The sequence below is a fragment of the Pseudochaenichthys georgianus genome, chromosome 1 (assembly GCF_902827115.2).
Source record: "Pseudochaenichthys georgianus chromosome 1, fPseGeo1.2, whole genome shotgun sequence".
Taxonomy (NCBI): Eukaryota; Metazoa; Chordata; class Actinopteri; order Perciformes; family Channichthyidae; genus Pseudochaenichthys; species Pseudochaenichthys georgianus.
In genome coordinates this window covers 29,688,234-29,706,940 of record NC_047503.1, presented here as the reverse complement: position 1 = coordinate 29,706,940, position 18,707 = coordinate 29,688,234, and the positions used below count along the sequence as shown (strand labels likewise).

The 18,707-nt window shown below is 40.9% G+C and overlaps 1 protein-coding gene across 4 annotated transcripts in view; it reads left to right on the top strand.

The window, feature by feature from the left end:
* Positions 1-15,369, top strand: part of plppr2b (phospholipid phosphatase related 2b) — a 66,727-nt gene extending 51,358 nt beyond the window's left edge. For 3 of the 4 annotated variants that reach the window (XM_034082584.2, XM_034082577.2, XM_034082599.2), the window contains 5 exons: positions 9,569-9,689; positions 10,152-10,402; positions 11,114-11,290; positions 11,959-12,089; positions 12,994-15,369. In XM_034082584.2, coding sequence (XP_033938475.1) covers positions 9,569-9,689; positions 10,152-10,402; positions 11,114-11,290; positions 11,959-12,089; positions 12,994-13,102 — 789 coding nt within the window. In that variant the 3' untranslated portion in view covers positions 13,103-15,369. Of the gene's footprint in view, positions 1-9,568; positions 9,690-10,151; positions 10,403-11,113; positions 11,291-11,958; positions 12,106-12,993 lie in introns of all 4 variants that reach the window. The other variant, XM_034082592.2, reaches the window with a different exon arrangement.
* Positions 15,370-18,707: the final 3,338 nt, after the last annotated feature.

Here is an 18,707-nt window from a genome sequence, read left to right as displayed (position 1 = left end):
GTAATGAATAATAATTCCATCACATCTGTAAAAAAGAAACAGACGCATACATTTCCACCCTCCCCCTCAAGCTTAAATCGCTTTTTATGTACTGTGACGTCAACCAAACATTTAATGCTGCGTCACTTGTTCCCATTCTGATTGCTTTTGTTATTAATCACAGTACGCAGTTTGTTTATTATCAGGATTTTTAAAGGTATATTTACCTTTATGCGTGGTGATTTAAATATGTCTACCTTTTGATTTTATGTATTTCTTTGTGGAGTAGCTTTAAGTTGAAATGTAAGGTCGAATAAGAATCCATGATCTGTTGTTTAATATAATCCACCTGTGTACACTTCCTGTCAGTGCAGCCCACTAGGCATTCTTGGAAAATCAGCTTTCAAATAAAGAAAAACATTAGGTTTCCTGAAATTACCTTACAATCTCCTTTTATTCTTTTTGGCAGCATTGGTCAAGCAAGACTGCACAGTGCGTCATGCGCTTGTTTGTAGTCATGCTCACAAAAGCAACAAAAAGCCCTTTACCATCGACTGTCACAGTGTCACAAGAGGTGGAAGATCAAAGAAAGACATTTAAGTCACGCTCAGCCTCCGGAGATTCTCACATCACTCTCCAACAAACACTCTCATGTGCTATTCTTTTTCCGTGCCACCCTTCATACTTTCTACTTATCTATATAGTTGTCAGAGTTGAAAGACCTCCAGAGTTGCCAGACAAATCGAAATAATAAAAACCTTTATGCACAAACAGGTGCTCCTACTTTCTCACCAAAGGAGGCTGTGTGTTCCCTTCTCTCTGAGGCAGTTCTATCACATCTTCTTCCTCTCTTTCTTCTTCTGCCCTTTTTCTCTCTAATTGTTTGTCACTTTTATCAACTCCTCATTTTCTATAACTTTCTCCTGCCCTATTTTCTGTTCTCCAGCATTGCATCATCTTATGTCTTTCTCTTCCTCCAGATTTTTGCACACAAACGTCTGCCTAAATCTTAATTACACCATCTCTTCTGACTTGTTGAGATCTTTCTTTATCCCTCCGCTGAAATAAATCCAGCTTAAAAAACCTATCTATTGCCTCCAGAAAAACAGTTAACATCTGCTCAAAGGTAATAGGCTTTCAAGTTATTTTCAACTTGTTCCAGTTTATCTTTAGGAGAGAGAAAACTTTAGACTAAAAATACAGATTGAATGTTTATATTGAACCCACTGGCATGCCTATAATACCACCATTTAGAATTTAGATTTAAGGAAAACATATATCTAACTTGATATAACTGAAGCCTTTCAATTGTTTAACCAAACAACAACATCTGCTTTAAATTGTCTTACTTGGAGTAAAGTATTTTTTGTGATCATCCAGGATCAGCCAGGCTGTGGAGGCACAGAAGGATCAGGAGCCCTGCCCTTTTGTTTTAAACAGGGCAGATGTGTGCAAATCCTTAACCCACACAAGGCTCCTGGACCTGATGGTATCCCTGGCCGTGTTCTCAGGGTGTGTGCAGTTCAGCTGGCAGAGATGTTCACGGACATCTTCAACCGGTCCCTGCTGCAGTCTGTAGTCCCCACATGTTTAAAACACTCCACCATCGTTCCTGTCCCCAAAAAGACAAAAATCACCAGCCTCAACGACTACCGCCCAGTAGCACTCACTTCCATCATAATGAAGGGCATTGAGCGGTTAGTCAAAACATTCATCACCTCCTCCCTCCCTGACTCTCTGGACCCCCTGCAGTTTGCCTACAGAGCAAACAGGTCCACAGACGACGCTATAGCCCTCACCATCCACACTGCCCTCTCACACCTGGACCAGAGGAACACATATGTGAGAATGCTGTTCATTGATTACAGTTCAGCATTCAACACCATTGTGCCCTCCAAGCTGGATCCTGAACTTCCTGACGGGCAGACCCCAGGCAGTGTGGGTGGGAAACATCACATCCTCCACCCTGATCCTCAACACCGGAGCCCCTCAAGGCTGCGTGCTCAGCCCTCTCCTTTACTCCCTGTTCACACACGACTGCGTGGCCACACACAGCTCCAACACCATCGTGAAGTTTGCTGACGACACGACCGTCATCGACCAGATCACCAACGGCGACGAGACGGCGTACAGAGAGGAGGTCGAAAACCTGACATCTTGGTGCCAGGATAACAACCTCCATCTTAACGTCAGCAAAACCAAAGAGCTGATTGTGGATTACAGGAAGCAGCAGATAGAGGGACACGCCCCCATTGCCATCAATGGGACTACGGTGGAGAGAGTCAGCAACTTCAGGTTCCTCGGGGGCCACATCACTGAGGACCTGACATGGACTCTTCACACCACCACCATCACCAAAAAAAGCTCGACAGCGGCTCTTCTTCCTCCGCAGGCTGAGGAGGTTCAAAATGGATTCCAGGATACTCTGCAACTTCTACAGGTCATCACGGCCTGGTACGGCAGCTGCACTGCCCTCAATCGTAAGGCTTTACAGAGGGTGGTGAAAACTGCACAGAACATCACCAGGACGGAGCTGCCATCCATGGAGGACCTTTACTCCCAGCGGCTCAGGAAGAAATCCCCCTCCATCACCCCAGCAACAAACTGTTCTGTCTGCTGCAGGCATTACCATTTACCGCAGCATCCGGACTAAAACCACCAGACTCAGGGAAAGTTTCATCCCACAGGCAATAAGACTGCTAAACACCTGAACTGTTGAAACAACATCCACAATATTAATCTGGCTCCTACTTCAAAATTATTTATCTATTTACCTAATATATCATATTTCAATGACTTGCATAAACTGTAGACTCTTATTGCACTATTTCACTTGTTTTACTATTTACAATTTACTATTTATTTGCACTATATTTTTGTTTATCTGTGTTTTGTGTTGCACTGTTGGAAAAGCCTGTGACACAAGATTTTCATCGACATAACTACACTGTAGCTATTTAATTTCACAAATAAAGAACCTTGAACCTTGATCTGTCAACATTGACTTTTCAGTGTTATAGTTCACAAACTGGGGATTCATCTTTAATGTTTTCTTTTTTTAAGGCAATTGAAACAGAAATTGGATCATGACTCATTGACTTAACCAGCATTTTGAAGATTGGTTAGAAGTGAGAGACTTGAGGGCTGATGTAGTATTTTTAGTTTGTTGATTAAGTTCCAGTCTCTAGCTCAGAGGTGTTAAACTCAATTTCATCGCGGGCCACATCAGCATTAACGTTGCACTCAAAGGGCCAGTTGTAACTTTAAGACTATATAAATATCCATATATATAAAATAATATTTTATATTACCTCTGCATTGGATTATTACCGGATAGGGTAATAACTTCATAATTAACTTCGTCTGAGAGCAGAAGTCTAGGGCAAATCATTTCAAATAATTGCAAGTCTCTTCAGTGCGTGTGTCACAAAATGAGATGCATTGTGGGACATGTAGTTTATGGACATCGTGCTTCTGTAAAGTGGCATGAAACCGTATAATAAACATATTATATTTTTTGCAAGCTCTTGCCGGCCAAATAAAATAAAGTCGGGGGCCGGATTTTGTCCACGGGCCTTGAGTTTGACACCCCTGCTCTAGCTTTAATACTGACACAACAGCTATTTAAATGACTTAAGATAGGACAGAATATAGCACTGGAGGGATGAGATTCAGCAAACACTGCCAGCTGATTCATTTATTTAGACAGTAATTGGCCAGAGTTTTTTAAGGTTACATATTTTGTTGTTGGACCTTGGGCAGTTTAAAAGTCACAGCTTGAATAATGTGGTGACATACACTGGTGAGTGTATTTCAGCTGTGCAGGACAACATGCTGCTCACTGACAGTCTCCATCTGCCCTCCTCTGAACCTCAAAAACACTCAGGTTTCCATCCTCTTCTTTATTAGAGGCGGGCTATTACTTTGGGAGCAGAGGCAATATGTCGTGTTTTGTTTTTCAGGATCGCTGAATGTTGGCCCATCTGTGCTTTCTTCTTAAAATGGTGCCGTGTTTTCCAATCTCTTCCCAGCTTTATCTCCAATTTCTCTTAATTGTTAGCATTTTCTAACACATACTCACAAAGTCATACCTTTTTTCATGAACTTTCTATTTGTGAAAATTACCCTTTGTTTGCATGCCTGTACCTTTCACTTCCTTTTTGTCTGCTCTCATCTCTGTACTTGTGGACTTGCGCTTGTGTGTGTTTTTGGTGTGCAAAAATAATGGCAATAGATAATGACATCTATTGTATGTATGTATCAAACGAGTTCAGCCTTCATTTTTCGGTTACCTTCAAATTAAATCAAATCAAATAGCTACAAGACTGTCGTTAAAAAACCTCTGTTAAAAAAGATGTGCACTGCTACTGATTGTAGCTTTTATATATTATTTATATGGATATTGATTACTGCACACTCCTGAATTACAAGTCGCAGAAGAGAATGAAAGTTACTTTAAAGGTCCCATGTCATGTATGAGAAACCAATGTGAGTTTGGAAAATTGCACAATATAAATCTATTCTAGTATACCTCAACAATGGAATTATGATCCGTAGAAATGGCCATGACATGGGAACTGTAAAGCCAGTGCTGTCAATACATTTTATATTACCTTCTATTAAATAGCTTTTATTGTGATTAAAGCAGAGCAGCAGGAAGTAGCATTTTAGTGAGATCAGCATGAAAATGATTAGTATTGACTCAGGATACTTTTGCAAACATGGCTGTTAGAGAAATGGATCAGAAATGTCTCAGTAGGAGCTCATCACCATTGAATGTCGATGTGAGCACGTTGCCTAAGAGTAGTTGAAAAAGGAAATTGAGTAGAGATAAAGGATCGGACATCAGCTTCCCTAATGGGTACGTCTCTGGTGAGAGAAACATGTCAGACCACTCAGTGTCACTCAGATGTAATTATTTGTAGCTTTATACGATACAGCACAAACTCTAAAGGGAAATTATAAATAATTCAAATGTAAACCCTCAAATGAATGTTTCAACGACTCGGCAGAGTCAGCGCCAACCCCAGCATATTGTATATTCAAGAAAACTGTGCAGATTTGTAGTACATTACAAACTTCTTTCCCTCCGATTGGCTGCCTTTCAGTCTCTCTGAATTCAGTTTGTTTTGATGATGACTTTAAGGACTCATTAGGAAACGGGTCAAGCTGTCAAATCTAAATCTGGGATGAAAATCATGAGTCTGCTTGTTCTCGCAAATATTTAATCGTCACTTTGCAACCAAATAATCAAGTCAAAAGCAAGTGCAAGAGATGGAGTCCTTACTCTACACATTTCCCAAATCAAAGGCACAATTAGTATGATTTTCCTTAGAAATAAACAATCAATATATACAGCAGAAGTTGGCTTTCTCCACTCTGGCGAGCAACGTAGGAGGGAGGAGGTGCCATCTTTGAATGTTGTGTTTACCCACCCAACAAATCCCACTCATTGTTTCAAGGAGTCTCACAGAGGTGGGATGAAGCTGCTTAAAAATCATATACCATAGAGACAAATTAAATCAGATTCAGATATTACAATTCATCATTAGCTTTTCATATTTTTTCAACATGACCACAGTGTATTCATCTTTTGGCCATTGTACATGTGTGCACATGTGCTGCAGATAATGAGTACATGAGGGTGTTCATTAGGTCTGTGGCTACAGCAGCTGTGTCCATCACACATCCTGCCCATCTGCAGAGAGATCGTCCTTTTTAAGGTTATAATGCTAAACCTCTTTTATAGTATGTTTCTAAGGTTGTTTCACACCAATATAACAGTTTATTTTCTGTATAGAGAGCTGTAAAATGTTGACTATTATGATTTATTAATATTGAAAGCCTTTTGATAGTTTGGTTATGTTGCGATCAGCCTCTTTTCTTTAATCACTAAATCTTAGTATCCCCCTTGGCTGCTAATAATAATTCCTTACATTTATTATAGCGCTTTTACAATGACTCAAAGCGCTTTACATATACACACATTACATACATGCAATGGTCAGAAACTGTGGACAATAGGAGCAAGTTCAGGTGAAGTGTCTTGCCCAAGGACACACCGGCTTTACAGACAGGCAGGTTTCACCCCTTGATCTGATGATTGCACAGCACACTGCGCCACACCGTCCATCTTCACACCTCGAGGTCATCGAGGCGCTTTTACAAGTACACATTAGTATTATACATGTACTGTGGACAATACCCACAGGAGCAAATCCGGGTGAAGTGTCTTGCCCAAGGACACAACGGCCTGATGCAGTGGCGGCAGGAGCGGGTTTCGAACTGGAGTTCCCCAGCAACCCCCTTGATCTGATGATCAGATGCACAGACCACTGCGCCACCCGTCCCTTACTGGCTGACTATCATCAGTGGCTACTGTCTCCTTCAATATTCTTACTCTTCTTCTCCCCTACACTCACATACACAAGAGCACCTCCCAGGAATACATTAGGACTGTAACAGTAACTGTTGTAGGAGTTTTAACACAAGCCAAGATGAGACCGCATGTCAATCTTGTACAGAAATGTGTCCTCATGTTTTTGTTGGAGGAACACAGCAATGATACTTTCTTCGTGGTGTTTTAATCTTTTCTTGTTACCTCAGTATATAATCACCTCAGTCACTACATATGTTCTGGTACAACCCACAGATGATCAGATCAATGTTATACCACACCTAAATCTAACGACATAAAAAAAGACTGCTCTTGTTTCCTGCAGCCCAAAGCTCTGAACCAGCCTCTCTAAAAATGTGTTAGTGCTGCTCTTAATGGAACTCATTGAGACCTTGCTTTTATTATCGCTGGCAGAGTATTTAAAGGACTCAACAGGTTTGAGCAGCCCACTGAACATTACATATAGACTACTAAGTGGGACAATTAGGAGCATTTGCTCACAGTACCTGCTGTACATTATTCTGTTTAAGGCCATCATGTACTAAGTCTTTCTCTGTTGCATAATAGAAAGGTTGCATTATGGAAACATAGATTGTGAAAAGGCAGTTGAATATCCAATGCTTGTCATTTGTGGGTGGAGCTTAGTACAACCAAATGCTAATTAAGATTTTTTTAGGAAACCAAAACGTTACAATGAACTTTTCATGAACTGAAAGCGTTAAAAATGTAACACCCAGACCTGAGAACATCTTGGTATTGATCTGTGAATCACAGGGAAGCCCCGCCCTAAAGCATACCCTGCTTAATTATACATTTAAAAATAAATGGGACACTAATTTACAAAATGAACATCATGTTGTATTGAAGGAGACTTGGACCTAGTTCTCGAGACTATGAACTCATAGGGAAAATGTTTACTGAGGAAATAAAATCTAGTTAGTATTAGGGGCATTTTCTGTTTACCATTTGACTGGTTGAGTCACTTCCTTATCAGAGAAAATTCAGGTTAAAAGCCAGTAGGCATAGGCTTTACTTTTCAGTACCGGAGGTTGCAACTTCTGTAGGATTGACATTGGCCGTCTCACACTCTGGTGATGTTGCAAGAAGGATGAATGAACACAAATGTGCCAAACATGGCAGGATTACAACTGTGATTATTAGTGTAAACTATAATGGTGGACTAGTAAAACCACTTCTATTTAAATGTTTCCATTACCAACAATCAACATACAATCAACCAATTGCATTACATTCATACCTGATACCAAATAATTTAGCTATTTTTCCTTCTTTCAGTGGTGTGATTTCAGTGCACCCTGGGGGAAAATATGTGCTGCAAATAATCCAGCTGCCTAATCCTTGGCGTCCACCAGCTCTGCCAAAGTGCCTCTAGTAAGGATCCGAACCTTCACTAACTCCCGGGATAATGATTCATTTCACTACACATGAATCTCCTTGAAGAAATAAATAAAGCAAATTCCAACTCTGTGAGCAGAACATTGAAGCAGATTCTTACATGACATTATATGATGTATTTTAAAGAACATTTTAATTATTTATTTTTGAATGAGTTTACTGCTAATATGATAAAAAAAAATAGCTTAAACACTATGTCCGGCTGCTCTTATGAGGGGCTGCTTCTTTCACATTTGTCCCTGCAATTTGCTACTCCTCCATCTAGAAAGTATGTCAAGTATAGCAACATTACTCATTTTCTGAATCCTTTTTGGTAACCCAACAACTCTTTAGTTTGGAGTGTGGGCAGAATATGACTAGTGGGCAATAACTTAGCAGGTGAAGTCTTCACTGTGTACAAAAGAACAACATTTCAATGTGCTTTCATTGCAGAGCTAAAGCTCCAATGCACCGACCTATTAGACTTTCTAGAGTGCAAGAACTTGTACAAGGCGAAACTGTGGATATATGCAAAAACTTACATTTGAGCAGCGCAAGGCAAAATAAATCACACATCCAATATAAAGCGAAAACTGGATCTCATCCTTACTAGTCACATATTCCCCCTGGCTTCACAATAATGATGCTGTGTGCAACCTTCTATGTGGTATCTTCACATATATTTCCGTCGGTTTGAGAACGCCCACTCCACAAGCGTTGATTTCTGACGCCCTGGGGTGTCGGAGTCCTTGAAAAGACGTCTCGTTCAGCAACACACATCACTTCAGTAAAGCTTTTCAGCACTCAGGTCGCGTCATAATCCAAAGATATAATTTTTGGAGTACCAAAGATATAATTGATGTTGACACACGAGCCACACAACTCCCCCTGAACCCTCCATTGGTGGTTCCCCCATATTGGTGCTAGTGTAAACCTCAGCCTTCAGCTGTCACACAGAGTACAGTGAGCTTTTCTGCATTAGCGTCGTTCCACACTCCTAGCTCGGAGCCATCCATATTGTATGAGCATGTAACCTACATCTATCCATGCTTCTGTCAGCAGGGGTCCTATGATCAGACAGGTTCAGTATGCAGGGTGTCCAAAAATGTATTTAGTAGATTCATTCCCCTGTCAGACGAGATCAATGTCCTGCTGATTTGACATGCTTTTTAAATTCTTAAAAAGGCTTTTGAAAGGTCTGCCAGAGGCTTTCGGGGTTGTCCTCTTTAAATGGGTCTTCAAAATGTGTTAAGGCTATAATAATAAAAGGTAATGGAGTTTTTATTGGCGTGTCATCAGGGTGAGGGTGGAACATTAATCATACATTTAGAATCTTTCATGAAGGTAGTATAAGATGTGTTTAATTTATGTTTTATGGCGAACCAAATGTTCGCTTTTTGAGGTTATTAAACTGCATGACATTTTTAATCAACGTGTTTTATGGATCTGCAGTAAATGTGTAAGAACAAAAAAAAAAGAGAAATGGAGAGATAGAAGAGCTATGAGACATTAGGTCGACAAACTCCCACTGATGAGTGAATGGGAGGTGTTAATGCTGGGATTTACTAAAGCAGCATAAAATCAGCCAAATGGTGAGGGAAATATAAAGCAGGCTGGCCAAGGAGAAATGTAATTGTTGCAAGGATGAGGGACGAACACTCATGAATAATTTTTCTGCGCACCATATTTAACTGACAGAATATTTAGTGAGGCTGATTAATCCTTAACCACACAGTTTTAGCTTTCTGTTTGACACAACATAACTGTGGTTTCTCTTTATCTCTCTTTGTGTCCCAGATTCTGATCGGGGAAGTGACCAGTTTCTTTGTGAAGGCAGAGGGAGCTCAGGAGAAGACCATAGTGACCGCTGACTGCTGTTACTTCAACCCCCTCCTCCGAAGGATCGTACGTTTTCTGGGTCAGTCAGAGTCCTAAAGATCAGAGCCTCTTTAGTTCTGACTAAATAGAGCCTCTTTACCCTGTGTCCAAGTCTGATTTAGACTAGCATCAGTCCTCCTCTGTCCTACGGCCAAAAACAGCTCCTTAGTTAGGTCTCCTTTGGATTCATTTACCCTTCTTCGTGTTCTCTTCTGTTGATGTTCTGTGATCTTTTCCTCATCTCTGTAGCCTGTATTTATCTAAGTCATGAATCTTTTAAAGTGATGGCTCTAGATATGGAGCGTAAAAGCAAAGGCTATGTCTGTCTGGCCTTTCACTCCCACACAGTTTGCAGTCAGCGTAACATTTCAATTCTCATTTTAGTTTTTGTTTCTGACTGTCATCAGTCTCATTGTTTCTTTTATTTTGAGCTTTAACACACAGACACACACACACCCTACCACTTTCTAACTTTGTCCCTCTTCCTTTTCTTTTTACACAGGTGTCTACTCCTTCGGCCTCTTCACCACCACCATCTTTGCCAACGCAGGTCAAGTGGTGACAGGAAACCAGACGCCTCACTTCCTGTCTGCCTGCAAGCCAAACTACACAGCTCTGGGCTGCCAGTCTCCGCTGCATTACATCGCAGAGCGCAGAGCCTGCACAGGAAACCCTTACCTGGTGGCGTCCGCCCGAAAATCCTTCCCCTCCAAAGACGCAGCGCTCAGCTTTTACTCAGCCATCTACACAGTGGTAGGGGTCTTTGAGGGGGCTATGGGTGACAGGGGAGGAAGGATGATGTATGTTGATGACAAACAAATACTATAAAGTCTGCCACTTTAAGGATATTTTTCATGCTAAGATTTCACTATTGCAGACGTAAAATAGCTCAAAAAACATGTTTTGGTAATGCTTCATTATATTGAAACGTTTATAAATTACAAGCTATAATGAAGGGATTCTTAATGGTTCATAAATAATTACCTAATGCCTTTTTATATCAATATTTAAAAATTAACTTAACTAAAATCATGTTGGCTGAAATTAAGCACAACAACACAGTCCAAAGGTTTTTCTTATAACTGATTTAACAACTGATGAAGACATGTAATTTCCTTCTGGTAAAACGTGCATGTGAGTCTCTATTATTACATCATGTATTAATGATTAAAGTACTGCTACATGGAGCCTTTGTTCTTCAGTTAATTGCAGTGTCATGTTTCTGTCATTTTATCAAAGCATTTAACCAAACATGGCAGTGGTTTTGATGTTGCTTTCTTTTGTACCTCTCCTCAAACCCTTCAGCTGCTGTGATTCACTGCAGACTGTGGCCTCTTGTGGCTTCTTCAAGCTGTTCCCCTTTTGAATTATCTCAGCTAGCTGACTGAAGACATGTAGCCAAAACGGTTCAGCCCACAGTGGAAAGATAATATGATATTCATTATTTGATTGTATCTCTTCCAGATGTATGTGACCCTGGTGTTCCGGACCAAAGGGACACGCCTGACTAAGCCCACCCTGTGCCTGGTGCTGCTGTCCCTGGCCGTGCTGGTGGGGGTGGTGAGGGTGACTGAACACAGGAACCACTGGAACGATGTCCTGGCTGGGTTTGTCACCGGAGGGGCCATCGCTGCCTTCCTGGTAAGGAGAGGGAGGGGATATGAAGAAGGAAAGAAGAAATGGATGCCATCTTATCATGCTGTTCTCATTAAGATATACCTTTCTGTGACATAATGTGTTTATGACGGAAAAGCAGACGGTAATAGGTCAAACCCTCATCTCTACTTTTGCTAAATTTGATATAGTGAATGTGTTTTGTCCTTGTATGGCAGGATAGTATGATGATGGAGAGAGGAGGGAATAATGCAGAGAGAGAGAGCATTGTGTTGGTGTGATGGGTGCAGGAGAGATGGTGGGAGGATGAACAAGCTTGAAAGAGCACTACTGCCTGTGTTATAGAGGAATCACACACACTCTCACATCTATGAATGTGAATGGACTGATCTGGACCTTTATGGCTGATTTAAACAGTGTCATTTGGTCTTTGGACCTCTCAGCCTCAATCAATTTTTCTGGCAAAACTTATCAGGTCGATCAAAGATCTCACTTTGGTTAATCCCTTTCTTTCCATGCCTCCTCCCATATTTCATTCTTTGTCTTATTTTGAATATATGACTTTTCTGTAAGTGTCCTCTTCAGTATCTGTTACCAGGCACACTCTAGGCATTTCAGGCACCAGATCATCCATCTTCAAAGTGCAGTGGAGTGGATCTCTCAATATATTTTTTCTTTTCTATGCTCTCCATCAGGTGTCATGTGTGATCAACAATTTTGAGCAAACTCAAATATCCATGCCGAGTCCCCCACCACATCAGCGTCCAGAGCCCCCGATCGGCATCCCTCTTCTCAGCCTTCCCCGCGTGGAGAGTCCACTCGAAAAGTTAAGTAGCCTCCAGGTAAGGGATGGGGAAAACTTGATGGAGAAACATTGATTAAGTAGATATCTATTAATATATGTAATATAGGCCACACAGCTGCCGCACATCTGATGGTGATTAGATAATCATGTTTAACCATAGGGGTGAGGAAGGAGAAATCAAAAAGCTCTCAGCAAATTAAGAACAAACATTGATAGGAGCGACAGCCAATCAAATTACTGATTTTACATACCTTTTTGGCTGTATATAATGAAACATACACAAATATGATGTGTGTTCATGGTAAAAGTTAAAAGAACATCATAAACACCTTTTAAGTATGAATTTCACCTAGCGCTACCATGTAGTTAATAATTCAAGCTTTTGAGTGAAATATTTCGACAGAAATACATGTCCCCCATCGGATGAATTGCAATTACTATGTTCATCCTTTCTAGTGCCATCCTCAAGTCAGAATGTATACTTTTTTTATGGAAATACCTAGAAAACTAGTACCAATCCTATCAGAAACAGCTATACTCTGTGTTTAGTGATGCATATATTAGATGTTTATCATGTTAGCATGATAAAATGAACTTTAACTGGATAAGTTGACCCTTTTAGAACATGGATGTGGGACTACAGATTAGTTGTTGATTGTGTATCAGCCTCCTTTTTTTGTCCTTAGTGATAACATTGGTTGTTTCATTGTAACCAAATGTATGCATCTTTCTGTCTGATATCTTTGTTGTGTACTATCTCTTGTCTAGACATCATCATGTTGTATTCTTGTCTCTCACTGTCTCAGTCAAGTAAAGTTGATCTGCTCTATTCCCTCAGGCTTAACTTCCCACATGTTTTGAACTATATTATACTCTTTGCTTCTTTCTCTCCTCATCCTCTCTCTGTCCTTTTCCCTCCTGTTAGGCTCCAGGGCTACCGTATTCTGAGATCACATGACCATCAGCCAATCCCGTCCCCAACCCCTCCCGATGTGCTCCTCCCGTCACGACGTTGCCTCACCAGCGCAGTCTAGACCTTCCCACTGAATGCCCCCCGCCCTGCCGTGCCCACCCCGAAGGACGACATCCTCTCAGACGAGTCAAATCTACACAGGTCTGAAGGTCCACCAATCACAGGAGGCAGAACAGCGACACGTGCACATGGCTGAAACCTGTCATCCGCTAAGGACCAATCGTTGACGGATCCATGTCCTTCTGTCCAGTTTTGTCCTGTTTGTCCTCCACAATGGCCTCCTATTTCTTTCAGGTATTGAAGAAGACCCAATGAAAGAATCGCCAAAGCCAGAGCTGTTGAAGCAATACTGTGTCCTAACTCCTTCTCCTGGTTTCCACAAAGACCCAACAGTGACTCTGAAGACTGTTGGCTGGTGATGACTTGGTAAATTAAATAAAAACTGACAGTTTGGGGATCGAAGGAAAGTCCAATCCCCGGTGGATCGCCCTCATCAAACTATTTTGCAACGCTCAGGACAATACAGTGGAAAACAGGACAGAATTTTAAAAAACATACCTTTATGGAATCTAAATGCAGGTACTGTGGAGTATTATGGTACAGATTTGTATTTCTGTCCTAAAAAATAACAAGAGTTGAAGAAGAAAGCACCTTTGTAAATGATGGCACAGATGAACCAATTTAGTGTTCAATTAACTGTGTTGTATCTTATTTGTTATGGGGGGATTTAGGATTGATCTCTTGCTGTATATTGTGTGAAGTGACAGAAGAGAGATTTATACAAGCTACAGCTGTGCTTGTGATACCACGTTTGTTTGAGGCATCAGTTAATTCATCCTTGAAGTGAACTGGACTAGATTTCCATCAACTCTCCAAATATCTTTTATCTACTTACTATTCAGGTGTGTGTTTCTAAATGTCTGTAGGTTGTACGTTCATGCTGTGGAACATTTGGAAGGTTTTATCATTTGACTTACTGCCTTTTCTTTTTTGAGTCTTTGTTTGTGTAATGCTGCATTTCTATTGCATATTTCAGAAGTGCTTTACTCGACAAGACTCACATTTTTTCCCGCCGAAACTGAGGATCAAAGCAAACAATGCAGACCACAGATTGGTCAGAGCATGCTCATCATCAGAACATGGTACATGTTTTTACATAGCCAAATCTGCCCTCAATAGAAACCTAATTTAAAAAATGCACAAAACTGCGCCCTACAATTGCAGACATTTTGTTGAGTTGCTTCTGAAAGGACTTAAAAAAGAACCTAATACCAGGTTTAAATCTAGTCGAGTCGAGCAGAACAGTACCGTGCAGTGGAAACACAGCATTAGTTTGCATAGATTTGACACTTTATTTCTCCCATACCACTTTCATATGTGTAATTTTTATACCTTTGAAATACCAGTATCTTAATGTTATTGTATTTGCTTCTTTTACTTTTCATATTTAATGTTTTTTAAGAATATTTCAAAATCACTTGTTGATGCTCCCATTTATCCGTCCTGTCCGGTTATTTCCTGCTTCAGCTCCACATCCTTTCATCACAATTACTTTAGGATACCAATGGCACAGACCAGTGTGTAAGACTTCTGAATTTTGCAAAGTTTTGTACAGTATATATAGGTTTCTTTACACAGTATATACAACTTTTTCATTACGTTTGAATTGTGTGAACAATGTGAAACTATCTTAAGCTGTCTTGTAGGAACGTGTGTAGTTGCCTGGCCATGAGCAGGAATGTAGAGCGGTGTAGGAGTGTGTAAGATCTCACAACATACAGCTGGTGTGTGTGGCTCAGGAGAACACTGCTAGCATGTTATTCTAGTAGAAGAGTGTGCGAAGAGCTATATACTGTAAAGAAGAAATTGCTATATGGTCTTATTAAGTGTGTGTGTGTGTGTGTGTGTGTGTGTGTGTGTGTGTGTGTGTGTGTGTGTGTGTGTGTGTGTGTGTGTGTGTGTGTGTGTGTGTGTGTGTGTGTGTGTGTGTGTGTGTGTGTGTGTGTGTGTGTGTGTGTGTGTGTGTAACTGTTAATTTGGCAATCTGTTTTCTTAAGTTAAACTGTCAAAAGTAGCTGCTATAATTACACACTTGTGGTTGTGTGTAACTGCGGGCCTTCAAAGGACTCCTGCCAAGGCATGCTAACAATGCCCGTTATAGCAGAAGGTGCTCATTATAGCACCGAGATTACCTTCATTGAAACTTTTCAGTCAGAATTTTTTGTAAACAACTGAAGAGATATAGAGAACACCATAACTGTCGAAATAATTTTATTTTCATGTTAAAATGTCCCTGTTTTGTATTTATTTACCAAAATAAATTGCGATTACCACAAATTGCTGCCTGAATTAAATGTTTCACTTAAGTCTGTTAAAGCAGTCTCATTTGTTTTTGCTGTTACATCAAATCAGACACCAGTACATCAGTACACCGTTTTCACAGCCGTCATTTTCACTTGTCACAGAAGGAAAAGCACATATGTATCCAATATAATTTAAGATTTGCTCTGTGAACAACCTCACAGGTGTTTTAAGTTAATCTGTTTATTAGACCTCTTCTCAGGACTGGGTGGGCATGTATAAACTGAAATTGAGTCTCCCCTGATCCTCTTGTTAGCTTTGGTGGGCCTAGGGTGGGACAAATTCCCCTTTATCATTGTTATTGGTAGATAATAATAATAATAATAATAATAGATTTAATTTGTTAGCGCTTTTACAGGTGCTCAAAGACGCTTTACAGATATAGTGAAGGGAAAAGGAAGGAACAACAAATAAATATATAGTTAAAGTTAAAGTCAAATAATACAAAAACAATCACACATTAAAAGCCAGATTGAAGAGGTGAGTTTTTGTGAGTTTTTTGAAGGTGGTGAGGTCAGTGCAGTCTCTGATGGGTTGGGGGAGTGAGTTCCAGAGGGAGGGGGCAGCGACGGAGAAGGCTCTGTCCCCCCAGGTCCGGTGATTGGTGCGGGTGGGGATGGATAGGAGGTTGGCTTCTGATGAGCGGAGGCAGCGGGAAGGGGCGTGGTGGTGCAGCAGGTCTGTGAGGTAGGGGGGGCCTGATTGTTGAGGACTTTGTGAGTAATGAGGAGGACTTTGAAGTTGATTATTTGACGGATGGGGAGCCAGTGGAGGTTCTGGAGGACGGGAGTGATGTGGTCTCGGGAGCGGGTGTGGGTGAGGAGGCGGGCAGCCGAGTTCTGGATATGTTGGAATTGATTGATTAGGTTGGATGGTATACCGTAGACTCGTAGAGGATGCTATTGCAGTAGTCGAGTCGTGAAGTGATGAATGCATGAATCAGGGTTTCAGCAGCAGAGGAGGAGAGTGATGGGCGGTCCTGGTGATGTGATTTATGTGGTGGTTGAATTTGAGCTGACTGTCGAAGATGACTCCGAGGTTGCGGATGTGAGGGGGGGAGATAGAGTGTGGCTGTCAATGCCTGGTGAAGTTGAAATTCTGGATGTCTTTGATACGGGATGGGGGGCCGATGATGATGATGTCTGATTTGGCACTGTTCAGTTGGAGATAGTTTGTTTGCATCCATGCTTTTATTTCTGAGAGACAGTTGGTGAGAGTGGAGTGTGTTGTGGGGGTGATGGTTTTTGTTGAGATATAAAGTTGGATGTCATCGGCGTAGCAGTGAAATTGAAGGTTGTGGCGACGAATTATTTTGCCAAGGGGGAGCATGTAGAGGATGAAGAGGAGGGGGCCAAGCACCGAACCCTGGGGGACACCTTGGGACAGAGGAGCAGTGGAGGAGGTGCAGTTGTTGATGTTGATAAACTGATGTCTGTCGGTGAGGTAGGATTTCAGCCAGGAGAGTGCAGTGTCGGTGATGTTGAGTGATGATTCGAGGAGGGACAGCAGGATGGCGTGGTTGATGGTGTTGAATGTTGCGGTGAGGTCGAGGAGGATGAGGATGTTAAGGTTGCCGGAGTCAGAGGAGAGGAGGATATGAAGGTAGATATGGTGCAAAATGCGAGAGCGTGAAAACCTGATGTGAGCACTTGCAGAAAAAAAATCTGAGTTTGTGTGCTTACATTTACACTTGTATAAAATATCCACGTAACTGTGAACTAAATGTACACTTGTATAAAATACCCACGTAACTGTGAACCAAATGTACACTTGTAAAACATATCCACGTAACTGTGAACCAAATTTGAAGTCACAGAAGAAAAAAAAAAGTTTTGTAGCTTGTAGAAAAAAAATGAATTTAAAGATGAAATGTTCACTTGCAGAAAAATACATATTTTTTAAATATATTTTCCATTACAACTGCAACTTTATTTATTACAACCTCTCAAATCAGTCATTACAACTTGACGAATCTGCTCTGTGGCAGTATAAATCGACGGATCTGCGGTCTTGACTTTTGCTACACTTCTTGCGATAAATGTGTCGCAAAAGTAATTTTTTTCACATCACTTGTGCCTTGTACCGCAGAGTTTGCAACGTCACAAATAAATGGGGCCAATCTTCAGTCAGATGTGAATGTGGCATCTAACATTTTCAGTAAGAATAATGGACAAAACGAGTGCAAATACAATTTCTTGAAATGTGAACCAAAAGTTAATCAAATGTTTTAAATAAAAAGCACATATGGACAGAAGGTGTAAACCTAATAAATGTATAAGTAAACACATTTAGTCAAATAACGTGACAGACTAGGCCTGTGCAGTTGGTATCAGCTTTGCCCAGCATGGGCTCCTCCATCAGGCCTGGTCTTCCTCGCTGAGGAAAGACCCTCAGTCCTCTCCACACCAACAGACAGGACGTCCATCACACGGAGGTTTCTCCCTGAAGTCTCTGCAGCCCTCTGGACACCACGCTGTCTCAATCCGTCCACACTGAATATGAGAGGGGGAAAATGAAAATAATAAATGCTTTAGAGACAATAAGAAACATAAAGTTGACTGTTGAGTTGCTCAGTTTTTTTAGATTGTCAATACTATTACTGTATAACTAATATCTCAGGTTAAGAGGCACCTTCAAATAAAGATTGGTCTTTAAATACATGTTGTCTTTTGAATTGTTTGTCTAAAGTCAAGGATCTAGAACTGGTACTTAGTTTTAATGATACAGTCTGGTTATTATGCTGTTTGGAGGAGGCATCGGTAAGAGCACTAACTAGCTGTACACATGTACCTTAGCTTGACTTAAATGTATTAAACGTATAGTTCAGTGATGGCAAAATATAAATAACTAATGTCATGCAAACATATTAATATTTGCTTGATTCCAGAGTTGAATTTAGCACAATTGCATACAAACGTTAAGGGATTTTAAGATTCTGAAGTTCAATTGGTTTTATTTTCATAAACGGTTATCAACCGTTAGTGCCAAAGCAGTAGGCTATAATATATGAATTACTGCTGTATAGACGACAACCACTACTTGTTTAGCTAGAATAAACTCAACAAAGCTATCGTTAGCTGGCTAACTGACGTTATTTTGCCGCTAAACTGCACGATATAAAACGGTGGTCTTCAAAGCGGATGTAATCCTCAATCACAATAATAATATTCAAAGTAATACTGGGCAAGTAATGGGCCAAAATGTACCGTTCATTGATGCGCCATGTCAGCGGACTGGTAGCGACACGAACCGTTAGCCCCGCAGTCTCCAGTCACCCGAGCCTCGTCCTTCTGATAGCTCCGCCC